Below are 21,345 nucleotides of genomic sequence, written 5' to 3'. Positions count from 1 at the left end.
ATTTTATAGCAAATTTTTAGGAAAAGTAGAAATTCTCTACACTTCTGATGCACAGGAAAGCAACAGGCCACTACCTAAAACAGAAAATTAGGAGTTACTAAAACTATCACAGAGGATTCCTTTAATCTCAACAGAACCATAAATCTTTCCAACTTTCATAAAAAGGTGTATACTCTTCTATTTAAGTCTGCATTTAATCAGATTTAGGATATCTTACATGTATCATGCAACTGAATGCTTAGTACTTTTTCCTCATACAGATTCTTCTTTATTTGTACATTTCTAGTTTGTTGAGAATTTCATTCACAAGATACAAGCCTTTTATGCAAATGCGAGTGGGCATTTCACATGAACAAAATGTTTCCCACAGTAGTCAGTGCTTGCATTCAGTGCTTGCATTCAATTATTAGCAACAAAATGTACACCTGAAACTTGGTAATGCCACTTGCATTTCTAGATACTTATAAGGTATTTATAAGAGTACCGAGAAATTTTGGCTTACCAGACTCCTTGTTAAAGCTCACAGAATCAGAAGCTTAGGCCATGTATGCCCCCCTAAGGCAGACCGTATGCAACATGTAAAGACCTATGGAATACAGAATGCTATGGGCTTTTCCCAGCTGTTCCTGGTAAGCTGCAGGTCCAAATCAAGTCAAACCTGAGTCTGTGTTCTCCCAAAGGGAACCTTAAAACTTGAACAATGTTTTTAACACTGACACATAATCTTTGAAACAAACTGTGAGAAATAAGTTAACCGGTTTTATTACAAGCAAATGAGTTAAACAGGTCACTAACTTAAGAACCTATAAGGTGTATTGTGGAGCTAATCCTGTCTGGAGCTCATATCAGGGAACCACGTGGATGGGAATAAGAAAACTGTAAAATGAATAATGGTAAAGAAACCCCTCATACCACATGGTGGGTCCTGGGGGCGGCCATGTTGTTGGACGTTAAGAATGTTTAAAGAGTGGGACTTTTGATTTGGAAGGGGTGTTCCTAGAAATCCTGCGTGACTAGGACACCTGACACGTGTTGTAATTAATTCTTCCTTCTTGTTATATTCCTTTTGTTTTGCAAACTTTTGCCGTTTTTCTAAATTTAATAAATGAGATTTTTCTCACAAAACTACCCTCTTTATGATGACCTATTGTTCTTATAAAACCTTGCATATGCTGGTATTTCACAGTACTCATTTTAACTCTTAATCATTATAATAGATCAGAGAACAAATGAAGAAATTGAAAAAGTTTAAGTAAAAGCTGCTCATTAATCAGCCTTTCAAAAACAAATGATATACCACATCTTAAGCATTTAGTGCCTCATCTTCCTGCATTTTTTAAATAAACCAGTTACTAAAAGTTTTTATAAATTATTTTCAATGGAAAATGGAACCAGCTATTTCCAGCAAGATATATTTGGTTGTAATAAACTGTATGAGGAATTTGTTTTGCAATTAAAAAAATATGAACACTCTAAGTATCATTCCATGTTCTGCAGGAAGAAAATTAATCATTTACCAAAGTCATGGCAGTGCCCTGACAGTATGTTATATAATAAGAAAATACAAATTAATTATACTGATAAATCTAGTCTGTTTAGTGAAATACTTGTCCGAAATACTGAAATGAGTCATCAGTTACTACTACCCAATTGTCTATTCCCATCTTTTATCACATCCAGTTTAAGACTGGCAACTGAATAGTCATCTCAGTGTTAATGAGGTATGCGGGATGTTCCTCTAATGACAAGCATAGTGTAGTTGTACTATTTAATCACTGTCATCGCTTTAAGGTAATCTTGTAAAAAAATCTACCTTACAGAATGTCATTAAGTACAGGATCATCTTTACTTCCAAATAAGCCTATCTCACTATAGTTAGCACTGAATGTCTGACCTGAGTTAGAAGATGATAATTTTTTCCCCACTTGAAAATAAAAGTCTCTGATCAACATTAAACATGATTTCAGGAAATTAACTACTCTGGTTTTGAATTCTCCTGTATTCCTGTGGCCAGAACTGCTAATTTTTAAGGATCTTTTCCCTCCATATTGACACTAAAATTTTTCTCAACTGCTTTTCTATTTCCAGCCATTACTTCTTCTACTGAATCTACTGACTTCTTATTCTTACAGTCTAGGGATTTAAAACATTCACTTTCTTTCAAGAGAAATAACCAGACTGAAACAGCACAGTCTTACATCTGTCTTCCCTTCCTCTCCAAAATGCCAATCCTTTCTATATTCACCCAGGAGAATACAATACTCTTGCAAACTCGTATCTTTTTGCCATTACTCATTAGAACTTTTGAAATTAAGGTAAAACACATGTTAAAACCAGCACTTGCATACCATTGACAATGGATACCACTTCTTTAATCCTTGCAGTGATTTCATATAACACTTATTTAAATTGCTAGCTCTTCTCCTAATAACTTAATTACTTAGAGACAGTCAGAACCAGGAACACAAGTCGTTTGACAATAAACACATAAAAGGTGGCCTCAGGGTACAGTTGCTATTATCTTGAGTTTGGGCATTCAAGAGCTTAGGATATTGGTGAGACTACATCTTCTGTAGTGACTTGAATCAAAACAGGTGAGGCTTTGTAGTGAATCCTGTGATGCCTCTATTTACCACGGGATGACTTAGATCTCAAAGCATTTTCTATTTGCAAACTTCCCTTTTTAAAAAAAAAAATCCTCATTTATAAAACATTTCAAAAAGTAACAGGATATTAGGTGCCAAGGCAATGTGAAAGCCACACCTGAAGCACATACCTAACACTTCTTTACTTTTTTTGAGATCTCTAAACTCAGTATTTCGGAGACTTAGCCCTGCAAAACACACTAAATTTAACCTGAAGAAAGCTCTCTGAATCACAAGTGATGGAGGTGTGAGGAAACTCAACATCAACACTTGTATCTACTACTCCCTGCAGAAAAGGCCTCAGGTTCCAAGAGTGTCCTGTACTCTGGACTGAGTGTAGGAGAGCACAATTCACAATGGACAGAAAAGAAACATTCTTTGCATTATACACTTAACGTATTTCTATTCCAAACCCACACTGAAGACTAGGGCAGGTGTGAGACAGCTTTTGCTTGAAGGAAAAGGTAGTGTAGGCACTACTTGTACCATCCACTCTCACCTCCTGCTGAAGGTGGATTTCCCTGCTGGTCTGAAACAAAGCCCAGCGTGTCCTTATACACCTACCACGCCTAAGTCAAGGGACAAAAAGCAGGACCTGTCTCTTCTGCATGCTCTTTCTGCAATATTTGATCAAATACATTACAAAGGGATCAAGCACATTTGGTCCACCACCACACTAGAGATACTCAATCCTCCCCAAATCCACAGGACAGACAGCAATCATGCTGCAGACACACTGCAGTGACATTGCGGTGGAACTTGAACACAACAGCTGACTGTCTCTACAGGGCTTCCTCTACATCTCATTTTCTTTCTAAGTGAGTTTTCTTTCCAGTGCTATTTCCATCCTGAACTGGTCTCTATATATCAGGGCACTGGGTAAGATACAAATGATACATCTGCAGATTTTCCTAATGTACAACAAATAAAACTCTCCAACACTTAAAAAGAGAGCATTGCTCTCTCAGCACTTTTAAATTCTTAGTTTCTTTAAAAATTGAGCTTCAGAATTTTCTGCATTTTATTTTCTATAGATCTTCCTCAATTTCTATTACCTTCCCCATCCATATCCTTAAACTTCCTCACAAGTTATAAAAGCCCACAAATGCCGGTGTGACCCTGCTGTACAGAATTGTGACCAACACAGGATGCTGTTCAAAAATGTTGTGAGAGCCAGTTAGTTACCAAAACGCAAGGCAGTGGGTGCTACCATCTGTAATCACTTCCCTAGCGTCAGAATGAACTAATTTCTCCTCAGCGACAAGATCATACAAACCTGAGGGAAGACTGGCATACTTCCCTGCTCTGGAACAGGCGAAACCTAGAACCTTTTCTATACTGACACTGCAGGGATTGCCATCCACAAAAGTAAAAGCATAAATTACAGTGGAGATTCCAGTGGGTGGGGACATAGAATCTCCCACATCCAAGTAACCCCACATAACAAGGAACTGCAGCAAGAAGCTGGCTAGGTTCAGAAAAAACTGTATCTTAAAATAGTATTAATAATAAGCATTCACAAGACAATCCATTTTGTAAAGAAAGTAGATAAAGGTCTGTCAGTTGGTAATGGGTGAAGAAAATGGGTATCCAAATTAAGAGGTCACAAAAATAAAATTTATAAGAGTACTAATATAATACATGCTGTACTACATGCTGTCAGTTGTGTAGATCCATGCTCTGTGTATGTCTTGATTCCACAGCCAGTATAAATATGTCTTGATTCCAGTAGCTCCCCTAGTTGAACAGTATGACAATTTGACAGTGACCTGCCATGACATGCTCCTAGCTACTCCCACTTTCCTCCTGCACAGTTTGACCTGCAAATGTAATAAAAATACTTTAATGTTCTTCATCCAAATGCCTCATAAAGACTTTGAGTAATTCTGAACTTTGACAGACAGCTGGTAGATGCCCTGCATCTGGCAGGGTAACATTTCAGGCTATTCCAAGAACAGTTGCCAACCTGTTATGCACCCACATAGTAAATTCATAATCCATATTCTTAAATTTTGCACACCAAAAGGTCTAAACATTGCAGTACTCTCTACTCAGAAAAAAATGTTACAAGAACCTATCTTCTCAAAACAGTAATTTCACATCAGTTTTCACTCACTCTCTCGTGAATATACTTAAAAATTATTAGTTGTTTCTCTATTTTTCCAGCAGCCATACCAGTTAACCTGATTCATGAAGCATTTTTTTTTTGTTTTGTCATTATTAAAAACTCATTATTTAGCCCAGTTAATTTACTGCTATGTTTCCTGTCTTCATCCACATGAGGGTAATTTGTACTTGTTCCTTTAACAGCCGGAGAAGGTACATTTATGAGTTGTCCTAGATAAGTTTGCACTTATTCTTCTTAAGATATTCACAGGATATTTCCTATCTGTTTTCTGAATTTATTGAAGCCCATTCCCCTGATGCTGTTCTCATGTTAGTTATTTTCATCCCTCTTTAAAGACTGTTACAACCCACATCCCATGGTCAAGAGTATCTAACAATGAGTTCCATTAATTATTATAACACAGAACAAATCAACAGAATCAAAAGCAAAGTTTGAACACTTTCACAAAAAAAAGACCACCATCATTTTTTTCTTAGTGAGAGGAAGTCTTGCTTACTCTTTTTAGAGTTTTTCATTCTGCTGATGCTGAGGGGTTAAGGTTTTTTTAGATCATCTAAAGCCAAAGCTAGAGCACAATGACAAATATACAGAAAACAAGCAGAATTTTCACAAGCAGTATTTTCACACATAATCACAGTAGTATTTTCCATATGTATTCTCCTGTTCTCTAGTTACACAAAAAAAACCCCACACCAATTAACTGTCAATGAAAAGATTTATGGAAGATGTGCTGAAATTTCTAGTATCTGAAATTTCAATTTGTAAAGCTAAATTATAGAAACTTTTCCCTTAGTTTGATTCCAAAGTTGGAAGAGAAAGCATGGGAAGAGTGAACCAAACATTAGCTCTTTGCCAGATTTCTTATTCTGCTTTTTAATATTTTTTTAATATACAGTTTTCTCCAGATAATATGTATTTGACTGGGTCCGATCAAAGGAATTAAAAATCTTTACAGTAAACTGTTAGAGAAACAAAGCTAACTACGGCTAGGCATTATTACAGACTCTGCAAAAGTTCTAGCTCTTCACTATGTTTCAAGACATCTTGCATACCTTATGCTATCTAAGAGCTCATCCTCTTCATTCCTACTTTTGTGCCAGTTTTAGCTTGCAATTTATTCTTCAAGTCACTTTATGCTATTGTTTTAATTAAGTCTTCTACAGGAAGTAGAAAACTATTTTCAAGATCAAATAAATGACCATGAAAAGTTAGTGGCAGTGAGAAAGAAAATAGAGGAAAGAGAAGATCTCTCCTTTTTGGTGACAGTAAAACACTGCCAGTGTGAGCTGGTGTTGCAGAACTTTCCATGTATCAAGTGAAAGAAAGTTAAACAAGCAGAAGAATGAGAGAGAAACATCTAATAACAGAGGAGAACAGATAATTCAGCAGATCTGCATTATGTCATTTGTATCACTAAGATAGATACAATGTGTGAGAACCTTAAGATTCACGTAAGTGCTACTCTCACTGACTTCAGTCAGAGGTGCAACTGCAGAGTATTTCAGAGCCATCCCCTCCTGCTCAAAGCAAAATCAGAGCAACTTCTGGAGTGTATTCTACCCAGTATTATTACTGAAGAAAAACTGGGAAACACAAAGGCTGCCATAATGTGGTCTTAGATACAACTATTAAATTAAATTAAAAGCCTCTTATACTGTGCTCCTGTATAGTTCAGTAGCTATGTCCCACCTGCCCTGTCCTCCTATGGCACCACAATTACCATTCCAAACACAGAGATAAACCCTAAAGTTGCAGCATTGAGCTTTCACTGTGAAAGGTATACCACCATAAATTCAATTATCAAGAAAAAGACTACCAGGATTTCTGATAAAAGAAGTAATTTTTACTGTTAATAAGGACTAGCACTGCAGTAATCATGCAGAAGAAATCTGACTGTAGTTTTTACTGCTTCCTGTATGCAAAAGACAAAGGCTTTTGTACATTCCCTCAAAGTCACTACAAACTCCAGAAGTGATAAGATCAAAATCTAAAAGCAAGATAAAGAAAACCTGTAAGCATCACAGTACTGCATTAACCCTGAGGAAAAACACACTGCTGACAAAATGGTGTTCACAATATCTTCCCAGACACTTGTTTGAGTAGACTTGCTCTAAATCACTGCCAGTTGTTCATGAAGTTGCACAGCATAATATGTCAGGGGAACTGCTCTGAAGGCAAAATAACTCCGGCAGATGTTACACGTTTCTGGAGGGAAGGTGTGCACACATTCCCTTTCTCCGTTTATGGAAGGATACCGACTTAAGTGGCTGCACAATCTCAGACTTTCTGCTTCTCCTTGTATTCTGAAAAATGTAAAAAGCCTCCACAGTCTCAGAACACTTGCTGATGCAAAAGATATGGAGTACAACAAGCAGATAAACAAGTCTCGCAGGGAGAGAAAAGAGGACTGTAAAACATTAGAGCATGTGCACCTGGACAACTTAGGAAACCTGCCTTCCATAAATTGTACATAGCGCAGAACACAAGAGGGTATCCATAGAGACCGATGTGATCTGTAAGTGCGTCTGGACTCCTGGAACACATGCAGAAACCTAGTAAAGTATTTTTCAACAGGAGTGGGATGAATGTACATTTAAAAATTTATTTCACAGAATCACAGAATCAGTTAGGCTGGAAAACACGTCTGAGATCATCAAGTCCAACCTACAACTCAATACAACAATGTGAACTACACCACCACCACTAAGTGCCACATCCAGTCTTTCCTTTAGCACCAGAATGGACGGTGACTCCACCACCTCCCTGGGCAGCCCATTCCAATCTCTAATCACCCTTTAAGTGAATAAATTCTTCTCGATGTCCAACTTGAACCTCCCCTGGAGAACCTTAAGGCTATTCCTTCTCGTCCTGCTGCTGGTTGCCTGGGAGAAGAGACCGAACCCCACCTGGTTACCACCTCTTTTCAGGTAGTTGTAGAGATCGATTTCTCCCCTGAGCCTCCTCTTCTACAGGCTAAATAACTCCAGCTCCCTCAGCTTCTCTTCACAGGATTTGTGCTTCAGACTCTTCACCAGCCTCAATGCCCTTCTTTGGACCCTATCCTTCAAGGCACATGCAAAAGCGCTCCCGAATTACCACAAATCATTGCTGCCTACCTAACTCCTACAGAGCGCTGGCTGCGCTCTAAAACCCTCAGACGACCGACTTCAGGGGTTTCTCTGATCTTAAGGCACCAGACTGTGAAACCGCACCTGTTTTCCGAAGCACGGAACGGGTGCGCCCTTCCCTCACTTTCCTTCCCTCACTTTCCTTCCCTTCATTCAGCACCTTTTTTCCCGTCAGCCGCCGCGAGGCCGCTGCGCACAGCGCGAGAGGGACACGGGCGCGGGGCCAGTGTTTACCTGCGCGGGTCTCGTGCTTCGGCACCCGGTAGTACTTGTTGCCGAACTGGTCGGTGCCCACCAGCTCCTTGGCGGGGCCCAAGAGCCGGAGCCGCAAGGCGCGGAGTGCCCGCCAGGCGAGGCTCATGCCAGGATACCTCCGGCCGAGGCTGCGGCGTCGGATACACGGCCAGGAGCACAGGGACACGCACCCCGTCCCTGCCCGGTACTTCCACCTCCAGCCCTGCCCTGGCTCCCGCCTACGGGCGCTGGGCGCTCCAGCAACGCTGCTCGCCATTGGCGCAGCCCGGCCCAAGATGGCGGGGGGCGGGGCGGTGCTTCCGCCATGTTGGGGCTGCTGTCCGCTCGCCAGGCCGGGTTGGAGGATCCTGCGCGTTTGCGCCGGGCCGAGCACACCCGCAGGTACCGCGGCGGGGCGGGGCGGGCAGCGCTGCCCGAGGGGGCTACGGAGCGGCAGCGCCTGGATTCTCCTTGCCGGGAAGCCTCGCCCGGACCCAGCCGAGGCTGCGCGGGGGGCCACCTCGGCTCGGCAGCGGCTCCGGCAGAGGCTCCCCGCGCCCCGCCGGTCGCGTTTCGGTGTGGGTTTGCGGTGTCCTGGCGTGTGAGCGCTGCGGTGCCCGGTGCCTCATCCCCGCACCGCGGTTCGCCTCCTGCACAGCTGAACCGGAGGCTCGGTCCGCTCCCGGCTGTGCTCCGCCTGTGGAGAGACGAGGTGTTTGTGCTGCTCTGTGCCCGCACCGGCTCGTCCGCCCTCTTCCGAAACCCGGCCTGCTGGTTCATTGCGGGAGAATCAGATGGAGGGCTTTTATTAGGTTCCCAGCAGCTTCTGTGGGAAGTGGCGGCTGCGTAGACAGGCTTGTTAATATTCGTGCTAAAAGATGATCATATTTATTCAAGTTTTGCAGCTGTATTTCAAGGTAAATCCAATAAGACCTGCCTCGGTTCAGTCGCTCATGGGAGTCCACTGTGAGGATTTGTGGTCGTGATTTATGGTTTTGGGAGCTGTATCATTGTAAAAAGAATGTTTTAAATTGAAATTAATTTTGGTGTTCAGGAAACTCCTTTCAGTGAGCATTGTGACAACACGGTTACATCCTTTGTATGCCTCCAGCTCTCATGTAGCATTCAGTATTAAGAATGTTTGACTTAAAAAAAAAATCTATAATCTTCAGTGGATTTTATTTATAGCTGCATTTTAAAGTTATATATTTTAAAACAGTTCTGCAGGGGCTTTTCGTGCTTCACTAAAATTCAATCTGGAGCTCAAAGGTTTTAAACTAGGTATCTTGTATATTCTAAGTGAATTCTTCCGTAATTATATTTCACATCTGTTAAAAGAACTTAAATAACTTGCTGCTTTTAAAGCATATTTACAGAGGTGTTGTTTGGGGACCTGCCTATAACAGCCTAAGGTTCTCACATCAGGATTTTTGCCACTTGATCTTAAGTAGGGTGACTCTGCCTCTCAGCTTTTCAGTTACCTACTTAGTTATTTTGTTCTTATTAGTGGTTTTGACAAAATGGTGCTGTATGACGCTCTGATCATCTTATAAGGCTAAATTTTATATCAAATAGTATGGTTTAAGGAAGCAGAATCTCTCTTTTTTTGACCATGTGACATATTAGCATATTTAAAAATACAAGTTACTGCAGGTCAGAAAAGTTTGTCTTAGAAGCTTCATCATGTGGGTAGCCTAGTTTTTATTTATTGTGTTCTAGAAAATGTAACACACAAACTTTGTTCATTAAAGGAAAACTTGATAAACTTGATAAACTAAATGAGTTTGTCCGCTAGGTGTCCGTAGTTCCAAGTAGGATGAAGCTTGAAAGAATGTTACATAATGAAGCTTCAAAGTAACTAATATCTGGTGTGACTACAAGGCATCTGAATGTTTCTGTTGCCCAATGTTTTCAAATTGCAATCCGGTTTTGTTTCCTATGTTGACCCCAAATGCAGTTTTTATTTTACATATTTATTTCTCTATTACCTTCCAAACAGCATGGGTAGAGCCCTTCTCAAATCTTCGTTTGCAAAGCCTAGGCATGATGATGATGATGATGATGATGATGATGATGATGACCTTCCAAACAACAAAATATTTTTTTCTACCAACTTCACAAGACTTACTTCCATCCCTGTGTCATGTAGTTCTGCAAAAATATTACAAGGATGATTTAAATGCATTGAAGAAGCACAGAATTAGGGTTTTAGCTGTTCAGAGCTGCACAGTTACATTCAATAATTCTGTTCTTGTTCATGTCTCTGTTTTTCTTTTTTGTTGTTGTTTTGTTGGTTTTAGGGTTCTAAGTTTGGAATTAAATAAAGATAGAGATGTGGAAAGAATACATGGGAGTGGTATCAACACACTTGATATTGAGCCTATTGAGGGAAGATAGTAAGTATATTCTTTAGTTGGTAAAAACGTATATGAATACTTCATTGTGTTTTGGTACTAAGGATTTATTTTCTTGTTGAACACTCAGTTATACTGAAGATATTGAGATCATGAATGTTGTAATTTTGTGCTTTATTAACACTTTTCAGCATGTTATCTGGTGGATCGGATGGTGTTATTGTACTTTATGACCTTGAAAACTATAGCAGAAAACCAAGTTACACCTGTAAAGCACTTTTCTCTGTGGGAAGGTAAGTACTCCAAAATTATATTAAAAGTTCATAGGATAGCTTTTGTGTGGCTAGGATTGAACTTTCAAATTAATGAACTTTCAAATTATTTCTAGGATAAAAAGACTATAGAAAATGGTGCCAGAAATTTTTGAAGGCTAGTGTGATGCCTTATGTTTTCTGACAGGCAAAAAAAGAAGAAACTTTGTGGTGATTTATGTGATTTACTAAGTAGCAGGAACTAATTGTTTCTTCTTGATTTGTCTACTCTAATAGTTACAATATATGTACAATGACTCTGTGGTATTGTTTGAACACATCTAGAGCAGTTCAAAAGTTAAAATAGAGGATATCAATTGTTCTAACATGGAAACTAAAGTAAGAGTTTTATATTTCTGTAGACCCCACAAAAAGAAGTCAGAGCTAGTACTCTAATCACATTTTAATAGTAGAAGAAGATAGGAGAGGAAAAAAACCACAGCCAAACTCTCTTCTAACTCACAGTTCCTCACCTGTGAGTTTTATTGTTATTTCATGTTGAAATTCGGTGACTTTATGCCAGTAACCATGACGAAAAAAGTTTTGGTACTGTTGTAGAAATGTTCTTTTTATCCCACAAATATATATAATATTTATATTTGAATAAATATGTTTTTGAGCAGAAGGAAAATTATCTGCATAAGTCTGTTCATCTGATTGGAAAAAAGATCTATTGGAAAAAACACCTATTTACTGCTGTTGGTTTTATTTCCTCTCTCCCTGGTTCCAGCTATTTTAAGTTTGGTGTTCACCAGGTGCAGCAGTAATTTATACAGAACTTCTTAAGAGCATATTCAAATGAAGGCAGATGTGTTACTAAAAAAATGGGACATATTTTCTAAAGAACTGCCATACTGTGTGTAATCTTTGTAAAGAGTCAAAGCCTTTATTGATTTGTCAGATTTTCTCTGCAGGCAGTATAAATTTTTCCATTATGGCCATTAAGTCTTTTAGCAAAAGCTCATTTTTCCTTGTATTTGGATTTTAGGGTTATCTAGTAAGTTGGAACTTCATTTGAGACAATAAGATATGTCCTACTGTGTTAAAGATTAGTAGCTACATTTTCCCCTTATTTTTCCCAGTCTACAAATTATTTGAGCTCTGAGAGCTTCATGAGCCCAGTATACAAGAATAGATTTGTTACAACAAAAGTCCGTAATGGTATTTTGGACCATAAGAAGGAAAAAAGCCAATAAAGCGTCCATCAAAACAAATCAGTAGGGACAGAATCTACCACAAGTCAGCTGAATGTGGTGTTTGTGGCTGGGACTTCTTGCACAAAATTATTTTAAATTGTAATTAAGAACATGTAATGACTATACATCCCCAAATCTCACAGCTGAAACAAATTCTGGAACAAATGCAGCAAACCAAAAGAAATTCATGCTAAGAGGACACAACGTAAAAGCTGTCAAATCTGTGCTAAAATCGTGCCAACACTGACTTCAGTTAGGTCACTAGAAATATTCTGTTCTTGAATATTCTGTTTATGAGCGTGGTTAGTTGGTAGTCTGTTTCCTGAGTAGGTGTTAATTTGCATAGGTGCATCTTTTATTTGCTATTAGTTGAGGCATATATCTTACTAATGACTTACAGTCAGATTTGTGTGACACTGTTCTAAATGACAGACTTATGATTATTATTGCTTAAATAACCTTAGTAGGTTTCTTGCCTAATCGATTCCTAGTATTTGTATAGCTTCCTAATATGTTTTGAAAATACTTATTTTAACTAAAATAGCTACAGTTTATATATACCTTCAGATATTTGGAATGTTGTTGAAGCAGAGTTCTTGACATCATAAATGAATTTCTAATTACTGGTAAGAAACATGGTTTGCAGGGCACAACACAACTCTGGTCTCAAAGCTACTTAAAGAATAAGCGCTTGCTAGAGGTTCTTTGAAGCTGTTTCTGAATAGTCTCCAAACTGGGCTTGATGAGGGTCCCATAGTTCAGAACATCAGAAGTAATAATGCCTGGTGGTAGGCTGGAACTTACCCAGTGTTTCTCATCTAGACTATAAGACCACTATTAAAAAAAAGCCATAAAAAATAGAGCTTTCCTTGCTCTTCTGGGAGTCAGCACTGAGAGCTTCACCTGGTTTCATGTAATCCATGCTGTCCTGTGACAAAAACTGGCATTTGAGAATACCCAAACAGTACTAGCTTCTAGATGATATAAAGATAATGCCTATCTTTAAGGTAGTCTCTTCTACTCAAAACCTGAGTAGGAAGAATGAATGGGAATGACCTTACTATACATAAAATTAATTCTGTATTTGTCTTTGGTAGAAAAGGATATTCTGAGTAATGGGTGAAAATACTGCATGTGGAATGAACTGGGAATATCGTACAGCCCTGACACATGAAACTAGGCTGAATGGCATGTAGCCGCTACTAAGCTTAGCCAGATCAAAGGAGATTCCTGCAGAGCTACTCAAGAGTTTTTTAGTTCATTCCTCAGTCCTGTGGATTGTGGAAAAATTGATTGTTCAGGTGTGGTGTTGAACACAGTCCAGTGTTGTACACTTACCAGTTATTGTACCAGGATAAATAGTTCCATGGGTTTAGGTTTTTCTGCATGGTGCATACAAATGCCTCTCTAGGAGTAAGTTCACTCTGAATCATGCTTGGTTTCCTGGCTCTGCAGATATTGAAGATATTTAGCTTGACTCTGTCATGTCAATCCCAGTCAGCAACCAAGAACCACTCAGCTTCTTGCATGCTTCCCTAACAGGTGGGATCAGGAAGAGAATTGGAAGGGTAGAAGGTAGGTAGAAGACCCATGGGTTGAAATGAAGACAGTTTAATAGGATAAGTGAAAGCTGCACATGCAGCAAAGCAAAACAAGGAATTAAATCCCCACTTCCTGTGGGCTGGCAGGTGTTCAGCTGTCTCCAGGAGAGCAGGGCCCCATCACATGTTACTCAGGAAGACAAATACCAGCATTCTAAAGGTATTCTCTTCTTCCCCCCAGCTTTCTATACAGAGCATGATGTTATATGGTCTGGAATATCCCTTTGGTCAGTTTGGGTCACTTTCCTGGCTGTATCCCTTTCCAACCTCCCATGCACTCTTAGCCCCCTCACCAGCGTGGCAGTATGAAAAGCAGAAAAGGCCTTGGCTCTGTGTAATCCCTGCTCAGCAATCAAAAACATCTCTATAATATCAGGACTATGTTCAACACAAATCCAAAACATATCCCAAACTAACCACTGTGAAGAAAATTACCTCTACCCCAGCCAAAATCAGTATACTTCCCTGAAGAATAAATGCCCAAAATTTATAGCACTGTGCCAGGACAATGGGCCATTCTAGGATATGCCTCAAAAATAAACAATGTCATGAAACTAAGCTCAACAGTTACTCAGTAGCTCTTGTTTAGTATTGTCAGTTCTGGCTTCAGTCTAACTTTAAGATGCAACCCAAGAGAGCAGGAAGGTTTATTAGTTGAGGTGAAGTCAAATCTATAAATGTCATGTGAAAAGGGGATATTTCCTTGACCCCAGCATTTGATTAGTCTGTCATTGTCCCAGGAAAATAGAGACCCTTGTGCCCGATCAGTTTGTCAGTGTCCTGTTATGGGGACCCTTCACTGAAGAGTCCTGTTGGATTGAAGGGAGTTCAACTGACTTGTTCAAGGTCACATACCAAGGGCAGTGACCACTTTGTCCAAGTTATCCACAGCCAACAACTGCTAGCGCCTGTGAGGGACTCATGAGCAGTTGATGGAATAACACCCTTAATAATATAAAATGACGACAGATTAAGGTTCAAGGATTGCCGGTGATCGTATCTGACTGCAAAATCATATTCAAAGCAATACACAGACAAGCTCTAATCCCAATAAAAATACTCACTGCACATAGAGCACAGTTTTTACCCAACAGGTGTCCCTCTGAGGGTGAAGACAGGTTCAACCTGTTCACTGATTCCAGAAGCTACAATGGAGTCTTCCCTAACTTTTCCCCATTCTTGACCTACTTTTATACTATTTCTTTATGTTTAGGTAGAGCTTGACATATCTTTGTTACTGAATGGTGTAAAATTCTCTCACTTTTAAAGATGCAGCCAATAAAATATAAGTGCCTAGTCGGTGAGGGGTGGTTGGAGATAGGCAAGTTTGGGATGTAGATGTGCATTAGCTTTACAATTAGATTACAATGAACCAAGTTCATCCAAGAAGAGCTATGTTTCCACAGTTGCTGACTCAGCAGCAGGACATTTGTCTCCCTTGAGAGGTTGAAAGGTGCAATGCATTTTATCAGGTAAAAAGTACCATCACGTTCCCCTCCCTTCTAGGATTTCAACAGACCCTATTCACAATGTCTTCACTCTGCTCCACTCTCTGTTTCACCCCTCTTAGCAGGTGCTTGAGGTTGTATATTTCAAGTATGAGAATCATCGTGGAATAGGTTTTGAGCCTGCTTGCCTCATTCCATACAGAAAGGAGCAACTGCATTTCACCCTAGAATTCATGTACCGTTATAACTCCTGTTAGGATGTGAATATAACATTCCTCTAATTTTATCATAGGAGCCCCTGGTGGTCTAGTGGTAAAGGCGCTGCGCTGTCACCGCGGAGACCCGGGTTCGATTCCCGGTCAGGGCCACTCCCGGGCAGGTGGAGCTCGTTAACCCTTAATAGGCAATCCATCTACGTCCTAAGGACCTCGCTGCCACCGTCCAAGCTCGCTTGGCCCCGGCAGATGAACCTTAGGATTAAAGGGTGGGCTCAGTTCCGCGCACACTGTGTCTCACCTAAAAAATCCAATGCGCAGGCTGGAAGGTGTAAAGACCTTCCCCGGATCTTCGCTTGCGAAGACTGGCCATTATTTATTATAATTTTATCCCAACCATCTTTCCAAAATACAAAAGATCCACATCTCTGTTTACACAATGATACCCCTGCCATAGTTACTGCTTTGGAGGCCAGGACACTTGAGAGAAAAATGCAAAGATAAGAGCAGAAATGAGGAAATCTTGTGAGCCCTTCACTAGCTGCACTTGGAGCTGGCTAAACTGTTTTCTCATATTGTACTGCATTTAGCTGGGATGGAGGTTTTTTCTTCATAGTAGTTTGTACGTTACCATGTTTCAGACTTATAACCAGTCTTGAGAACACACTGAGGTTCAGCTACTGCTAAACAGCGCTTGCTAGTGTCAAGGCATTCAACATTCTTCACTCTACCCCTTCAGTGAGGAGACTGGGGGTGGACAGGAGTCTGTGAGGAAACACAGCTGAGACACCTGACCCAACTTGACCAGAGAGATATTGGCATTCCATACTGTACTATAACATGTGCAGTAATAAAACTGTGTGGGGAAAAAGGGGTTCCGTTTCCAGGGGTTGCCATTGCTCTGACTTTGAAGGGTCATCAGTCAGCCTATGATGAGGGATTGCTCTTGCATCGCTTGTTTGTTTGGGGGTTTGTGGAGGTCTTTTGTTTTTTGGGGGGATGGCATTTGTTTTTATTTGTTTCCTGTTCTGTATTAAAATGTGATTATCTCAATCCACAACTTTTGTCACCTTCACCATTTGGATGTTTTCCCTCATCCTGCTGCAGGGGGGTAGAGTGGTGTGTAGGTGCCTAGGGTTAACCCACAGCAACAGGGCTGTGGTGATGTGTAGGTGCCTAGGGTTAACCCACAGCAATGGTAATTCTGGGTCTGGAAGCATGATTTTGGGCCATGAAGCTGGATACATGTGAATCCACCTTGGATATTAGTGGTCTACCAGGTATAGAAATTACATATATTATTCAGAGCCTGATCAGTTCTGTCTGTATCCTGGAGCTGTCAAGATTTGCTCTGCTGTCCTTTCTTTCTGCCACAGTTAATGTATTATTAACTATATTGCATTCTGTAACTATCCAGAGTTTAGCTCAAAGTTTCCTATTGTTCTTTCTCTGTCATTTCTGAATGCAAGCGTAAGTGATTCTCAGTAATTTAGTCTACTGATATCTGGTAACATCAGCATACATGAATTGCCAATAACTATGTAGCTATAATTATTCACTAATAATAATGAAATTTTTGAACTGTATTTGTGGTTGTATTTTTCAGTGGATCCATTTCTTGGATCCATTTCTCAGATCCATTTCTCGGGGAAATTCCAGAAGTATAAATGATTTGTAGTGTTAGGCTATCATATTTAACATTAGAACGGTAAACATTGCAACTTAAAACATTTCAAAAGATGTTAGTGCCTTATGTGCTTCTAACTGTGCACTCTGAGTGTCTTAACTTGAGATATGCTACAAAAGATAATGATCTCTAGTTTCTTGAAATCAGGACTCTTCAAGGAAATTAGTATTAGTTGATTGAAAATCAAGCCAACAAAAAACTAGTTCTTCTTGAAAACTTCAGGACAAATTAAAAAAACCCCATATTTAAACTATGTTTTCTACTTGCCATTGAATACCAAGACAATTCCAAGATGCTTATTAAGACTGACCAATTGGAATATTTTCTTTGATTTTAGGAGCCATCCTGATGTACATAAATTCAGTGTGGAGACAGTCCAGTGGTATCCTCATGACACTGGCATGTTTACATCCAGCTCATTTGATAAAACCTTAAAAATATGGGATACAAACACTTTGCAAGTAAGAGAGTTTCTGCGGCTTGCAAGCTTCTTTGTGTATGTGTTATTCATTCCACATCTGCAGTTTTCCCAGAGTTGAGCAGGAGCAAGTATCCAGAAGGATGAAAACCAGCCTATTGTTAGAACTGTGGGTACAGCAGCAGCATTCATATATACCCTGGTGTGTGCCTCTCCCTGTCTGAAGACCTGAATGTCTAAACTGTATGAGAGCTTGGAACCCTTGGGACAATCCTTTCTGCTTTTGTTGTGATAAGGAATACAGCTAGTTGAATTTTTGCTATGTAAACTTGTCCACCAAGGTATAGTCTGAAGTTCACTCTTGGGGATTGTTAGTTAAGTGTAATGGTAATGTACAGCAGGGTGAGTTTTTAATAACCAGCATCTAAATACTTGTTTTGAAGGAGTAGTGGTTTTGGCATTCAGGATCACTAGGTCCAGAATTCTGCTTCTGTAAGCAGTATAGACAGCATTTCTAGATATTGTTGGGGAATGAGAGAAGCCATTAAGAAAATGCTAACCAATGTAACCGGTATTATTAAAGTAAACAGATTATGTAGGAATTTATGGTACTTTGCCTCTCATCTCTTTTTGAATTGTGGATTCATGACTGCTCCTGTTTCCTGTGTGAATGTATTAATGAATTTACGCTGATACTATTTGACTGTTGTTTCACACATGATGAAAGAATTTTTAGAAAATTAGAGGTTTCTCATCCTACTGACACAATAGGAAACAAATTTTTACCTGTTTTGGGGGTTTTGTTTGTTTGTTTGGGGTTTTTTTGTGAGATATGAAGCTACATTTGCAGTTGCTTAATCTTCTTATAAACAATTTGCTTTCCAGAGAGTTCTGTGAGCAATGTATGAGCAACCCAGAATATGATATTTGTGGAAGTCTTAAGTGCTTCCTTCCTGTTGACTCTCATCTCCACGTTCATGTGAAGGTTATTGAATGACCTGTTTTGCCACCAAATGATGTTTTTGAAAATACAGAGAACTTAGTTTCAAGAGATTTTTCATATACAGTATTTTAGAATGAGACAACAAAAGCAGTTTACCTGAAAGCAATTGTACTTATTGAAGTAAATATTAAAGTTTATTGAAGTAAATATTATATTTCATTAATTTTAAACACTTGTAAGGTAGCTAATAATTTTATATGATAATGTTTTAATTTTTTTAGGAATTGGACCCAGTATGTGATATTTCTGAAAGTCTTAAGTGCTTCCTTCCTGTTGACTCTCATCTCCACGTTATAACCTTCTTGTTTTCTTGCTAACTTTAATTTTTAATAATTGTAATGTTTTTCGTTCATGCTTCTCATTAGCTAATTTTCTTGGTCTTTATTTTTGGTCATCTCTGAGTTCTGGTGTTATCTTAGTTTTGGAAAACATTTCCAAACATTGCATAACACGTGCCTTGCAATGTTTACGTGATCTGGCTTCTAACTTGGAGAATTATTATGACTATGTAAATAGTAGTATTTATATTAGTCTTATTTGTTGCTTATTTTTACTTGAAAAATAATGATGAGCATTTACATTCTGATAACATACTTGCACTGTCATTAGTTTAATCTTTTTATTATCAGCCTGCAGATGTATTTCACTTTGAGGGAACAGTGTATAGCCATCACATGTCTCCAGTTGCTACAAAGCATTGTTTAATAGCAGGTATGTATCTGTTTGTAAGAACTGTCTTACATATTTTGGGTTTATAGTAACAAGCCAGTAACATTTAGTAGTGGTTTTTACCTGCCCTATTTTATTTTTACATAAATTGAGTCTTCATAAGACGTAGGTTCATTGGTAAAATAAAATGCTGTCCATTAATTGGATGATGTCAATGAGAATATCATGTTTGTTCTTCTGAAATAATGCATCAGTCAATTTTCCTACCTGATAAAAACTCTTAGCTATAATTAGATTACCTTTTGCTACATAAGCTAGCATTTGAGGTTTCTTAGATCCAAACATAGTAAATTGTGTAAATAGATGTGTATTACTTACAAAGTTTAACTATATTTAGCAACAAAAAATGTTTGAGGACACATTTTCAAGTTTCCTAAATAGTGCCCTGTTTACCTCCAGTTTCTAAATTTTGTTTGTTACATGGCAAATGTACTTGGACTAAAAATGTAAATGTATTAATAGAATGCATTGACTCTGACTGAATGAACTTTTACGCAGTTAGCATTTTTCTTCTATTTCTTTGTCATTGCTAAGATTTTGTTGTTGTTGTTATTGTTCTCTCAAATGCTGGGGGGTTTTTAACTGTCTTTGTTTCTCTTGTTACAGTTGGTACCAAAAGCCCCAAAGTACAGCTCTGTGACTTGAAGTCTGGATCCAGTTCTCACATACTGCAGGGTACTTCTTAGTCTGAAACATAAATGTTAAACAATAACTACTTTGAGTAAAACAAGTCCTGCAAAGAAACACTGTATACAAAGTATTCTTTGTCAGTAGAGTGACTAATTTATTTCTAGCCAGTTTTGAAAGTTACACAGTAGCAAAAGGTTCTTCTGGGTGTTTTCTAATGCTAACAAGTTGGACAATACAAATACTAACCAATGAGCAGTTACTGCAGATGTTTGGGCATTTTCCTAATCTAATTAATAGTGATTATTATTTATTATGTGGTTAAGTGTATTCATTGGTTTGGGGGTTTATGGGGGGCTGTTTACAAGAGACCCAAATAACAAATAAAACAACAAAACTCTCAAAAAAAATCCTATGGAGGCGCTTGAATGGATTTATTTAGAAGTTTCTGGTTTCTGTAGAAGAGACAAGATACTACTTTCTGTAGAAGGATGTTCCTTTGCACTTTCCTAATTCATTTAAATATAGAGGTTTATTGTTCCATAATCCTTTACTTTGGGCACTTAAAGAGAATGTGCCTTTCGTGTCTCTTTTCGAATGTGTACTTTTTGGAGTGTGAGTATGTATACGTGTGCTCAAATGAGGGCAATTACAAGGTAAATCTTCATGCTTCAAACCAGCCAGGTAAGAGCCAGACCTGATCTAGAAGCTGTAGGGAAACATTAGGTCAGACACAGCAATGTGCAAATGCAGCTTTATTTCTTCAGTGCAGCTTTATTTCTTCAGTGCAGCTTTATTTCTTCACTGGCTAGCTCAAGTCTAAAAGCAGCCTAGGTGGTTTCATGTGATGTGGAGCTTAAGCCATTAAGCCCTTATGGACTGGGTTGGCCACAATAGGCATCTCATGTTCTGTTTCTAGAACCAAGAGCACAAGAGAGTGCAACAACAAAAACAGTTCTCTAGACTTTCGGTTGGGTTTCATCAGGACTTCATAATTTAACACAAAAGTTAGTGCTTTCTAGGCACAAGCTCTGTGTCATTGTACACAGCCTGGTACAGTTAGCTCAAGTGCAATATTGGATGAATAAGTGGAGGGAGAATATGTCCTCCTATTAGCATGATCTAATAATTCTTTACAGAACCTGAAGCAGTCAGTATTGTCTTGAAGATAGGTATGAATTTTCACATAGGCTAACCCTAGCAGCTGAAATGGAGCTAAATGCATGACTGTATTGTAATAATGGATCCAAGTAAATGTGTCTGCCTTGACCCTTTCAAGTGTATCCTGTAGTACCTGTATCATGGAGATTTTTTGTATGATCCTGGTCACCATAGCCCTTTGATTAATTTAGGTAACGGAAAACCACCTACTAGAAGATGTAGGAGGGGCAAGGTGGTTCACTTAGCTCTGAACTGCACTAGCAGAAATGTATTTGTATGAATTAGTTTATTTTTCAAAAATGTGTTTCTATTACTACATGAAGCCTGATTGCAGTCTCTCCATTTAGCACAATTTACACCTCCTGTTGTCTGTATTTATTTAACACTTTTGAACCTTTCCAAGTTTTGAAGTTATGTGTGTGTGTGTGTATATATATATATACCTATATACACACACATA

At 39.0% G+C, this 21,345-nt stretch overlaps 2 protein-coding genes across 4 annotated transcripts in view; one reads left to right on the top strand and one right to left on the bottom strand.

Annotated features, from left to right (window-relative positions):
* NDUFAF2 (NADH:ubiquinone oxidoreductase complex assembly factor 2) overlaps nucleotides 1-8,362 on the bottom strand; it is a 46,902-nt gene extending 38,540 nt beyond the window's left edge. Inside the window, exon 1 of the mRNA XM_050330126.1 lies at nucleotides 8,136-8,362. Coding sequence (XP_050186083.1) covers nucleotides 8,136-8,262 — 127 coding nt within the window. The 5' untranslated portion in view covers nucleotides 8,263-8,362. The remainder of the gene's footprint in view (nucleotides 1-8,135) is intronic.
* A 74-nt stretch (nucleotides 8,363-8,436) lies between these two features.
* ERCC8 (ERCC excision repair 8, CSA ubiquitin ligase complex subunit) overlaps nucleotides 8,437-21,345 on the top strand; it is a 28,700-nt gene continuing 15,791 nt past the window's right edge. The window contains exons 1-6 of one of the 3 annotated variants that reach the window (XM_050330102.1): nucleotides 8,437-8,537; nucleotides 10,436-10,531; nucleotides 10,681-10,782; nucleotides 17,285-17,408; nucleotides 18,998-19,079; nucleotides 19,704-19,772. In XM_050330102.1, the coding sequence (XP_050186059.1) occupies nucleotides 8,461-8,537; nucleotides 10,436-10,531; nucleotides 10,681-10,782; nucleotides 17,285-17,408; nucleotides 18,998-19,079; nucleotides 19,704-19,772 (550 nt within the window). In that variant the 5' untranslated portion in view covers nucleotides 8,437-8,460. Of the gene's footprint in view, nucleotides 8,538-8,798; nucleotides 9,053-10,435; nucleotides 10,532-10,680; nucleotides 10,783-17,284; nucleotides 17,409-18,997; nucleotides 19,080-19,703; nucleotides 19,773-21,345 lie in introns of those variants that run through there. The other 2 variants (XM_050330103.1, XM_050330104.1) reach the window with 2 other exon arrangements.

The sequence above is a fragment of the Myiozetetes cayanensis genome, unplaced genomic scaffold (assembly GCF_022539395.1).
Source record: "Myiozetetes cayanensis isolate MyiCay16 unplaced genomic scaffold, myiCay2020 scf4, whole genome shotgun sequence".
Taxonomy (NCBI): Eukaryota; Metazoa; Chordata; class Aves; order Passeriformes; family Tyrannidae; genus Myiozetetes; species Myiozetetes cayanensis.
Note: the sequence above shows the minus strand (reverse complement) of the source record. Positions and strands in the feature narration are given on the sequence as shown.